The following is a 12,105-nucleotide window of genomic DNA, read 5'->3' on the forward strand; positions in this document are numbered from 1 at the left end:
GAGTAACTCTTGATTTCCATAAAACTTTATGAGTTAAGTCTTATTTTCCTTATAAGTAAACTAGAGGCCTGTGCACGAAATTTGTGCACTCAGGTGGGGAGGGGTTGTCCTTCTGCCTGGCTTGCACCCTCTCACAGTCCTGGAGCTGGCAGGGGTTGTCCTTAGTGCTGCTGCAGAGGCAGGAGAGGCTCCCACCACCGCCACTGCGCTTGCCAGCTGTGAGCCCAGCTTCTGGTGCACTGACCACCAGGGGCAGCTCCTGCATTGAGCGTCTGCCCCCATGGTGGTCAGTGCACATTATAGCGACCAGTTCCCTGTTCGGTCAGTTTGCATATTAGCCTTTTATTATATAGGATATTAAACTATTAGGTGAAAAAGAGGAGGCAGATAAGGGTTAAATAACCTGCTCAAGAGTATACAGCTATGAAATGACAGAACCAGGATTTGAACCCAGGAGCAGGAGGACTAGCATCAGTCTTTGAGTAGCACACAGGTCCTTTGTGATTCAGCCCACCTGACCTCAGTTCAGGCCAGTTCTCTCGTGGAGTCCTGTTTCTGGGCCCGGACCTGTGCTAATAAGCATTTGCATGGATAATCTCATTTCAGCCTCCCATAAGTCCTGTGAGGTTGGTTTATTATTATTATTATTCTCGTGTCATAAATGTGACAATAGCCTTTGAAAAGGTCATAGAGCAAGAAAGTCATAATACTAAAACTTAAACCCATATGTTTTCCACTAAATGGTGAGATAGGTAAAATCTGAAATAAAGAAAAGGTAGTTATGCCAGTATTTGTTAAATTACATCCATATTTTAAATACTGTGTTAAATTTAAAACAAATATGTATTAAATAAAATTGAAAGTTTTCATCTTTATTATAATTTCTAACATCAGTGAAGTAGGGAAGATAATTTTCCTACCTGTTGGTAGATTTGAGCTAGTTTAATATGTGTCTTTCTTAGGCTGCTTTTAGAATGCTAAAATCCATTGAATTCTGCGCCCCCCGCCTCCCCAACTCTTACCCCACACAATCAAAGCTATTATTCCTTTCTCATAGTTTTACAGCTTCTGAACATATTTTCTGAGGAAATATACCATATTTAAAGTTTACATTACATAGCAAATGGGCTCTTTGAATTCTCTCTTTCCTCAGGTAGAGACCTCCATGTTTTACATCACTGTTTACTGTCCGTTTTAGCTGGAGCTGCCCATCCAGCCCAGCCTCTTCCATCTGTCAGCACTGAGGCTCAAAGCCCAGAGAATCAGGTCATTTTATCCAACTTGGATTGACAAGCATCTATTCTCAATGAGTTCCCAGGCTGTAGTGCTCAAAACAGCGATGAATTTGTATGAGCTCCTCAGTCTCCCAGAGGTGGTGGAAAGGGCAGTAGCTTGTTTGTAGAAGTCGCTTGGAGTCTGTCCCGGACTTCCATACTAGTGCTCTGCCACACAGCGTATTATAATAATAGGAGAACTCTACTCATGGTATGAAGGTGAAACCAGGGACCTACTCTTCCTCTCCCCCAGGTGTTTGGCGAGTGCTCTGGTGGGGAGTGCTCCGTCTCTGCAGTGTTACTTGGTTATGCTCTCCAGGAGAGCCAGTGCTCTTCTCTGCTGCAGCTCAGGCCTGGGCCGGCCAGCCAAGTACAGTGCTTTAGGACTCTGTAACCTGATTTAGGTTTAAACAAGAGTGTCTTCATCTTAGTCTTTAAAAACGTTTTGAAGGACTAACTTCGGTGTAATATGCTTACATTTAATTCACCTGTGTTTAAGATCAAGTCTATTTGAGAACTTCATTTAACAACTCATTAAATGCAAATAAAAGATCACTCAGGTACTGTCACAGCAGGGTACCTGGCAAAAGCCACTGTTGTATGAAAGGTTAGATCAGACTGAACAAGGGTGATAATCAGATCACTGGATGGTGGAGTCACACAGGATTACACTTGAACTTTGAAATGGAACCCTCTACCCCCAAAATCTCTCCTGCTACAGTAGACAACCACACACCCCAGCCCTGCTTAATCTTTCTTCCTTCTCTCAGTTCCCTGGTTCAGTGAAAGGTTTTAACCTACCTTAGAAATATTGGCATGATCTGACCTCTCTTCCTCAGCCCTGACATCCTTCCAGACAATTACTGAGGCTTCGAAAATACCATCTCTGATTTAATTGGGGCCCCACATCTCAGCTGGTTTATTTCCTTAGCCTTCTAATTGGTCTGCCTTCAGTCACTCCCTGGCCAAGGTCATCTTGCACTCCACTGACAGAATTATCTAGCTGCACGTCTCATTATGCAGCTCCTCTGACTAAAAACCTTGGCTGGCTCCTCATTACCTTCAGCTTACTTTTCAAACTTAACATAGAATTCAAATTCCCCTCAGCCTCAGTCATCTCCCATTACATTTCCAGACATCTTAACTTTCGGCCACATGGGAAAAGTCACTGGTTTTCACACATACAGGGCACTTGCCTCCATACTCTTCCTCCTGCTGTTGCCACATCTTTTCCGCAATTCTGGTGTTTCTTCTAGATATATCTCAGATATTAACTTACTTTCTTCCACCATCCCTAGAAAGAATGGAGACTGCCTCTTTGTCTTCCCATAAGTCTTGTAATATTCCACCATTATGCACTTACATTCTTACTGGTATGTGTATAGCTTTCCCCTGTATTTGAATAGCGATTGTTTTAAGGACCAAACACATTCCCTTAGTCTTAATTTTATTCCTCAGCATAAAAAACGTGTAGAATGTAAGTTTCTTGAATTCAGCAGTCTTAATAGGTGTTTATTGGACATATAATAGGTGTTTATTGAACATTTGTTGAATGAGTGGGTACTCAATAAATATTTGGATTAGCCAAGGGCAGGAATATGTAGTTCAGATAAAAGTGCACTTACCCTTTTGTTGCTTGTGTGTTCATCACAGTCTAGCTGAGGGTAGCTGTAGTCTTGTACCGTGTGAAGTAGGAGCAGATCTTGCTAATACCTCACTTTCCAAAGCACTTACAGTACATCTGACTGGTGTGATCTTGTTTTATATCAGGGGCTTGGGTCATGTTCCTATGTCTACAGTTTTCAAGATCTAAACTGCACCTGTGGGGGGGGGGGGATACTACTTCATCATAACCATCCCTCTTTCTTGGTTTTTGTGAATTATAGCTAAATCAAAGGAAAGATTGGATGTAAAGGAAGTTGAATATGTGGTTAACTTTGCTTTTGAAATCACTTTAACTGTTTTCTTTCTTTGGGTGCATAGCTACACCTAGTGGCCTTATGGATTATTTCAAAGACTATTTCTAGAAACAATCCTTTGGTGTGTTTTTCTTCCTTTATTTAACCTCCACTTATTTAGTGTCTTTTCTTTCCTCTTAATTAACAAATATTTTAGACTCTTTATATTCAGTTATATTTGGAGAGTAAGCTGATGCAAGCATAGGAATGGATATTGAGGAATTGATGTTTATCCATAACAAGTAATTTAGAGCACTGTAAATACAAACCACAAGGCAACAAGTCGGAGAACCTGGGATTCTCTGACTAATGACATTGTTAAATAGGAGTCCTTTGTGGGCAATACCTTCTTCATTCGATGTGGATCGTAATCTCAGATTTTTTTTTCTAAATGTGCGTGTATATATCCTGCATGCACAGATATTCACACTTGTATTAGATGCCTTACTTACCAACCACTCAAGAATGAATTCTACATATATACATCTTCCGTGCCATTGAACCATTTTTACATTTTGAGATTTTACATGGAAATATGTCTAGTATGTATCACATGCATTTCTGCCTTTTAATAAGGGATATATTTTATAATTATTCTTATCCTGACAACTTAGAATCATAGTCATAAATATTAATTATTGCAGTGAACTCATGCCTTCAGGAGAAACTTCAGGGCCATTTGCTCTACTTTAATTTCTTTTAGATGGACCACAATGCCTTGTAAGCATTTGTGTCTGTTGTTTTTGGCTTTTCTCTCTTCTCCCTGTGTCTTCTTGCTGCTGGCACTGTGTTTTGTATTTTTTCCCCTCCTTCTTCCCTTTTCTTATCCTCGCTCCTCTGATTTTTGGCCCAGCTGATTTTTTTGCTTCTATTCTGCTATGGACTAGAGAGTCAGATAATCACATAGCTTAGTGGCAACCCAATTCTGCTGGCTCCTAATTTTGTTCTCTTTCCATTATACTATACTGAAGATATATGTTAAATCAACACTGCTTTAAGGTAACAGTAAATAGGTTTTTTTAGACTCTAAAATGCATAGCCTTAGTGATTCTTTAATGTTGTTTTAACTGTTGGGCAACCCTTGTGTGATTTTTGTTTAGATCATTGAGATTCTTCATATTCACATATACATAGAGAATTAAGTCAGTCAACAGATATTCATTGTGTGTCTGCTATATTTATGGTAAGCACAGCCCACATGCATAGACTTCTTTGATTGCATAGTACAGTTGCTATAACATGCAAGATTACGATACCTCAATAATTACTTACATTTGGCCTGGCCATTGTTGCTCAGTGGTTGAGCATCCACCTACGAACTAGGAGGTGAGATCAGATTCCTGGTCAGGGCACAGGCCTGGACTGTGGGCTCGATTCCTAGTGTGGGGCGGGCAGGAGGCAGCCAAGGGATGATTCTCCCTCGTCATTGATGTTTCTGTCTACCTTTCCCTCCCCCTTCCCCTCTGAAATCAATAAAAAAAAAATATTTTTTAAAAATAATACATTTGATTTCTCATTTAAGAAGGAAGTTTTATTTAAGAGCATCAGAATGATTTGCAGAGGGTATTTAACTTTAAATTTGGAGAGCAAATAAAACACTGTTGGGCCATTTGGCACACAACTTGTCAAATAGTGATGTTCCAGTGAGAGAGTCAGGCTTTGGCAGCCAGACCCACTGGTGGCAGATTAAAGCTTTGCATGTTTTCTATGGAGCTTATCTGAGAGAAGGTGGCCATACTCTTTCAAATCCAGAAGAGACAATTAACATTTCGAATGCTTGCACCTGCCCAAGGGTCTGTGACGTTTTTTGAGAATCACATCTTCAGTGTGTGACCAAGAGGTTCAGTGAGAAACTGTTTTCAGGGAAGTAGCCTAGGTGACTGCCAGCTCTTTCCATTGGATTTAACCATCTGATATAACCCTCACAACTATTAAAATTACATTGGAAAAGGCTTATTAGCACAGGAGAATTAATGTATTTTTTTAAAAAGAATATTCTATAACTACTAGAGGCTCCGTGCACAAAATTTGTGCATGGGTAGTGTCCCTAGGCCTGGCTGGTGATCAGAGCTCATCGGAGCCTTCCAGCTGCTGGCTAGGGTCTGCCTTCCAGTTGCTGGCTGGGGCCTTCCTTTGTTCCGTGCCACCCCGTGTTGGTCAGCACACGTCATAGCGAGCGACCAAATTCCAGGTCTCTCCTGGTTGAACTCCCAAGGGGACACTTTGCATATTAGCCTTTTATATAGATAGATAGTATAATATTCCATTTTTGTTGAAAATATTATCTACATACACAGCTGGAAGAATATGCATGGAATATTAACAGTGGTTATCTTGAGGAGATAACATTGTAGATAATTTATCTGCTGTGTTTTTTTGTTTTTTAGGTTTTCACAGTGGACTTGGATATTTTCTTGTTAGAAATGTTATTTAAAAGTATTTTTAACATCTTTCTATTTTTTTCTTTAAAGTGAAAGATAACTTTTTTCCTAACACTTCTTGTCATTCAGGAAAGAGGGAAGAGAATACACTAATTTGTGATTTAGAAGACTTATGGTTAACTTTAATTTAGTTTATTCAGCAAATACTTGTTGAGTATCTACGTTGTACCCAGACAGCGTCTTCCGCAGTAAACAAAGCCCCTGCGAGGAGATAGACAATAAACAAATATTTGTGTCTTGTGGTGATCAGTGCTCAGTGCCATGTAGGTAAAGAATAAGATCATTGAATGTAGGGGAGAGAGGTATTATTCACCACTCTGGTGCTAAGTTTCTTCAGCTGTAAAAAGGGTTAGATGAGAGGATGATGAAATCCTTCTCTCTCTAACATTGTGATTCCTATGACTTTTGAAATAAAGTTGTGTACCTAAGCGATTATGTCACCCAGATGCAGAAATGAGTCAGTTTTATGCATTGAGATAAAAGAAATGTGTTTCCTGAAATGAGTAGTTGATTAATAGCAAGAATTTTGAAAAATAAATCTGTGATGTTTCAGTAACTGTTGTTAATAATGAAAATCACAAATGAAGATAACGGAGCCTTAATAAAAAATGATAAGTAGTACAAAAAAAAAATAAGGCCTGGCCTGTGTGACTCAGTGGTTGAGTGTCAACTTATGAACCAGCTGATGAATGACACTCGATGTTTCCATCTCTCTTCCTCTCCTTTTCTCTGTGAAATCAATAAAAATATATTTTTAAAAAGAAAATATGTAGCATAAAATAAACTCCTAAGCAACTACTAACCTTTCTAAGGTTGGGGTTTGTGTATAAATGCATGAAAACCCTGGAAAACACGAATGTGATTTTAGTTTCGTTTGTATTTTCAAATCTCTTATATGTTCATGTAGTCTGGTGATGTGAAATATTGGGGAAACACAGAACATGAAAGATATAGATATTCTTTGGATTTGGTGGCAGAACTCCAAGAGATCAAATGGGCATCATTGTAGAAATGGTGAATATTAACTTTTTAAAATGCATTGTCTTGCTCATCTGCTATTTATGGCATTATTTACAGTTGAATGGCATCTTGTATAAAATTTGCAGAATATAAGTACTTTTTTGTCACAGTATTGCCTCAAATTGGGGCAATCAAAACCATTCTTTTCTCAAATAGGAACATTTTAGGTGGCATTTATCTTCTGTCATATTCCAGAAATGATTCCTGTGATGCTTCATACCATCTTTCCTTGTTTCAGATGTCCTCTGGCTCCTGCAGGCCTGATGTTTCAGAATCCCCTGAATTGCGTCAGAAGTCACCATTATTTCAGTTTGCTGAGGTAATACATTGAAATTTATACTTAATAAGGAAATTGTAAAATGAGCTTAAATCTGAGCTGATGACAATAACTTAAAGCAATGATGAACTCTGCTTAGCTCAGTTGACTATAAATGGAAAAACTTAATTTTTGAAAGATAGTTGAAACTCCAGAATCTCTCAATTAAAGAATAACTATATGTGCATAAAAATTATTATTAAGTCCTGATTATTATTACACTTAAGCCTTATCAATAATTTTTATTCATGGATAGTAAAATTAAGAATATAATTGAGCCCTGGCCAGTGTGGGTCAATTGGTTGGAGCATCATTCCCTGTACAGAATGGTCTCGGGTTCAATTCCCAATCCCAGCACATTCCCAGGTTGTGAGTTTGATCCCTGGTTGGGATGCATGCAGAAGGTAGCCAATTGGTGTTTCTCTCTATTTCTAGCTCTCTTCTGCTCCCGTTCCCTCTCTCTCTAAAATCAATTTTTAAAAATAGCATAATTGAATTATTATTAGTCACCTATCAGGTATTAAATGTGAAGACAGAAACAACTCCTGGTTGTTCATTGACTATGCATTCCTTTTTTTAAGTTCTATTTTAATTGAAATTTCTGAAGTCTTACTGTGTTTTGTCAAACCTGTTAGGCTCAATACATCTTTAACATTGGTTGAAAGAGATGAAGTACAAACGCACATTATCCTTGATATCAAATTTAAAGGTTAAGACTGCTTCCCAAAATATTTTCATTTACCCGAGAACTCAGTATGGAGTTTTGATTAATTAGTTTTTTTCTGAACTTTAAAGCACGTCATCTCCCTTTGATCACTGGAATTGTCTTTCACTCAACCTTTCTAACATTTGCCCGTTCCATAACCGTTTTATGCAAGGAGAGCATATTTAAGTTTCAGATTTTTTTCCCTCTCTAATGTCCTTTCCTGGTTGTTCTCAACATTTTCATTGGCAAACTGCTTTTTACAGTGGTATATTAGGCTATTCCTTTTAAGGCGTTGTTTATAATATGACTAAATGCCCTGTAGATAGCACAGGAATATTATAAATTTGCTGACATGATACTCATCTATCACTTTCCTTTCTGCCTTTTTGTGGATGCACCATGAATTCCAGTTGTTTTGTACATTGTTTCCTAATGTATTAATGTAACAGGGGATTCACCCTGTTCTCCAGTAGTTATATTCATGTGAAATAGTGTTAGCAGGGGTGGGCAAACTTTTTGACTCGAGGGCCACAATGGGTTCTTAAACTGGACCGGAGGGCCGGAACAAAAGCATGGATGGAGTGTTTGTGTGAACTAATATAAATTCAAAGTAAACATCGTTACATAAAAGGGTACGGTCTTTTTTTTCCCAATAGTTTTATTCATTTCAAACGGGCCGGATCCGGCCCGCGGGCCGTATTTTGCCCACAGCTGTCAGTTAGCCCCAACTTTGAAAGCAGAGATGCTTAACCATTGATCTCTAAACCCCTAGGGAATCTAATGAAATCTCTAAAATGTTATATGAAATTTGGTTTTGTGGACATATGTACATGTTTGTGGGTTCTACAGCACATGGAAGATTCCAAAGAGATTTCCTGTTCTTTTTGATATATAGAGTCCCTGATGTAATATTTCTTCAGGAGCCCCCTACTCATGTCATTAATGGAATATCTGTTTTATCCCAATATTAATGTGCAAAACGACCTTTTGTTGAGAGAGAAACCTGTGAAATGCTTTTCAAAAATCTAGATGGTTTATACTGGTTCTCTTTTGTCCAAGTCTGATTTAAGCCTTGAAGAAAGACATTTATCTTTACATAAACTATTTGTCTTCTCAAACTTTTATAGAGGGTTGGTAGGAATGAAAAGTGATGTCTGAAGTAAGACCTACCTGGTGTATAATTCCCAGGACTTCAGGAAAATCCTTGTGGATTCCTATTTGCAATCTGTCATGACTTGCACTGACAGGTTTCATGGTTAGACCAAGAGGAGGGCTACGATTTTATCCTCAATGTGTTCAGTGTCGTCAGAGCACTTGGTTAAAACTACCCATTTATGATAGTTTGTTTATATCTAGTTTGTTAAATAGGACTTGTTTTCACTTATATTTATTCTAAAAATGTCTAGATGTCTGAATTAGGACTTAGAGTAGAATTAAAATTTTCCTAACGGCTTCAGCAATGAATAAAGTCAATGATTCCATTACTTTCTCTGCCCTTTCTTATCCTTAAATAGAGCTTTGATACTGTGTCACCAAAACTGGTTTCATTATTTTTCTAGCCAACATAATTTAATTGAGATTAAAATTGATTTTTGTGGTTGAAGAGTTACGATTAAGGTACATTTTTTGCTTTGTAAGTACTCTTTGGTGGAGTTGATGAGCACAATTAATTGATGAAAAATATTTTTATTGGCCTGGGAATGGGCTGACTTTATATTGTCCAGGCTTTCTGTTTTTGTGACTCACTTTCACCCTATATTGTAGCTGGACAGAGTTTGTTCACTTTGGAACCAAAATTAATAATTGACCTTGCTCTCAAAAAATCCTTGGAAAGTTTTCCACAAGGCCCTCAGTGCAAACTAATGAGGCTACCATAATTAGGGCCAAGTGGAAACAAAAGGTCTCTTAGTTAAACTAAATGTGGTGTGGCAGAACCCTCTGTCCACTGTCAGGCAGCTGCAGTGTGTGTGTGTGTGTGTGTGTGTGTGGGTGTGTGTGTGTGTGTGTGTATTCCACGTTCAAAGGCTGTTAAATCGTGTTGTTTACCCATATCTTCAGAAAAAAATCACTTCTACTGTCGTCCAGAAGACTTCCAGACAAAGCCGGGGGCTTGGCCGGCCTGCAAACTGCCCTCAAAGGGTCCTCAGCCCCTCGCCCAAGCTGGCCATGCCCCCCAGCGGGGACCCTTACCCGATGGGGGTGTGGCCAGCCTGCATACAGCCATCAACCCCTCTCCCAGGCCACCACATCCCCCAATGGGGGGACCCTCACTCCATTGGGGGCATGGCCAGCCTGTAAATGGCCATCAGCACCATGCCCAAGCTGGCCCCACCCTCCAAGGGAACCCCCACCCTAATCCAGGACCCCCTTCAGGATAGACCAGCTGGCCCCTACCCATGCACCAGGCCTCTATCTATATTATTAAAAGGGTAATATGTTAATTAGACCAGGAGACCATCTGGACATCCTTCCGGACAAAGCCATGGTGGCAGGGCCAAGGCAGAGGCTGTTATGGGTGATCAGGTCAGGAGGGGAAGGCAGTTGGGGGCGAGCAGGCTGGCGGCGGGGGGGGGGGGCAGTTGGAGCAATCAGGCCGATGGGGGGGCAGTTGGGGTGAGAAGGCTGGTGCGGGGGGGCAGTTGGGGTCGGGCAGGCCAGCAGGCAGAGTGGTTAGGGGCAATCAGGCAGGCAGGCAGGTGAGCACTTAGGAGCCAGCAGTCCCAGATTGCAAGAGGGATGTACAACTGCCAGTTTAGGCCCGATTCCTATGGATCGGGCCTAAACCGGTAGTCGAGACGGGGATCAGGCCTAAACCGGCAGTCGGACATCCCCCAAGGGGTCCCAGATTGGAGAAGGTGTAGGCCGGGCTGAAGGACAACCCCCCGGCCCCCTTGCACGAATTTCATGCATCGGGCCACTAGTGGTATTATGAACAATTTGTTGAGTTCTATTGTTCTATTATCATGGCTTATTTTCTTGCCATATCCTATAAAATGGAGGCTGACATTATCGATTCACAGTTGGGGAAAATTGCAGAAAGATTAGCTGAACAGTGCAAGGTCATGTAGCTAGTGAGGAACAGATCTAAGATACCAGGTACCCTGCCCCACATCCATATGCTTTTCCAGTATTGTTTTACAACTGCGCCTAAGCAGAGAACAGCTTGGGGGGGTGGGGGGGGAAAGAAAGTGACTGTCTTTACTTGCAGCTTCCAACTTTTAATAATATTTTAAGAAATCCATTGAAATAAGGAAATCCATCTCACCAGGTATCAGCTGCTATTTGGCATACAGCTAATACCCTTACAAGAGACATGGCAAATGAGCCAAACTCAGTCTTTGTTCTTTAAATCACCTGTTTTTAGAAACATGGCCTTTGTCTTCCTTTATAATTTGCACTGTTCTTCTAAAAGGGATTGAGTGTGATGACTCATGTCTTAATCTTCATCAGTGTCTGCAGTGGGAATATATGGCAAAATCTATTACTCCGATATGGGAACATGTTTTTGTGCATTAAAAACTACTTGTTTCCTTTCAGATATCTTCAAGTACATCCCACCCCGATGCTCCTTCAAAACAGTGTCAAGCATCAGCCTTGTTTCAGTTTGCAGAGGTATGGACTTCTTCTTCTTCTTTTAAAATACTTATAGGGCTCAGAAAACTTACTGAACTCGGGGAAATACTGGAGTGAAGTTTTAATAATGTATAGCGAACTTTAGGTGTGCCTCTTCCCTTCCTGACATAATACTCATAACTGAATACTTACTGTTTTTTTGCTGTCTTTTTTGTAATCGTAGTCAGATCAGCTCCATATAGTATACCCATTTTGTAACCATTCATTAAAGAGTTCATTTAGAATAAGCACTTTCTAGTAATTCTTTATTTCATTTTTGCCTTGTTTTTAATTTATTTTTTTAAAAATTACATCTTCATTGTTCAGATTATTACAGTTGTTCCTCTTTTTCCCCCCATAGCTCCCCTCCACCCGGTTCCCACCCCATCCTTTGCCCTTACCCCCCTACCCACTGTCTTCATCCATAGGTGCACGATTTTTGTCCAGTCTCTTCCTGCATCCTCCACACCCCTTTCCCTCCCAAGAATAGTCAGTCCATTCCCTTTCTGTGTCCCTGATTCTATTATAATCACCAGTTCATTCTTTTCATCAGATTATTTATTCACTTGATTGTTAGAATCACTTGTTGATAGATGCATATTTGTTGTTCATAATTTGTATCTTTACCTTTTTGTTCTTCTTCCTCTTCTTAAAGGACACCTTTCAGCATTTCATATAATACTGGTTTGGTGGTGATGAACTCCTTTAGCTTTTTCTTATCTGTGAAGCTCTTTATCTGACCTTCAATTCTGAATGATAGCTTTGCTGGTAAAGTAAG

General features: G+C 39.9%; 1 protein-coding gene across 7 annotated transcripts in view; it reads left to right on the forward strand.

Moving 5' to 3' along the window:
• Positions 1 to 12,105, forward strand: part of BBX (bobby sox homolog (Drosophila)) — a 288,627-nt gene that overhangs the window by 212,297 nt on the left and 64,225 nt on the right. For all 7 annotated transcript variants that reach the window (XM_015562273.1, XM_006761160.2, XM_015562274.1 and 4 more), the window contains 2 exons: positions 6,932 to 7,012; positions 11,253 to 11,327. In XM_015562273.1, the coding sequence (XP_015417759.1) occupies positions 6,932 to 7,012; positions 11,253 to 11,327 (156 nt within the window). The remainder of the gene's footprint in view (positions 1 to 6,931; positions 7,013 to 11,252; positions 11,328 to 12,105) is intronic.

The sequence above is a fragment of the Myotis davidii genome, unplaced genomic scaffold (assembly GCF_000327345.1).
Source record: "Myotis davidii unplaced genomic scaffold, ASM32734v1 scaffold1798, whole genome shotgun sequence".
In the NCBI taxonomy this organism is placed as follows: Eukaryota; Metazoa; Chordata; class Mammalia; order Chiroptera; family Vespertilionidae; genus Myotis; species Myotis davidii.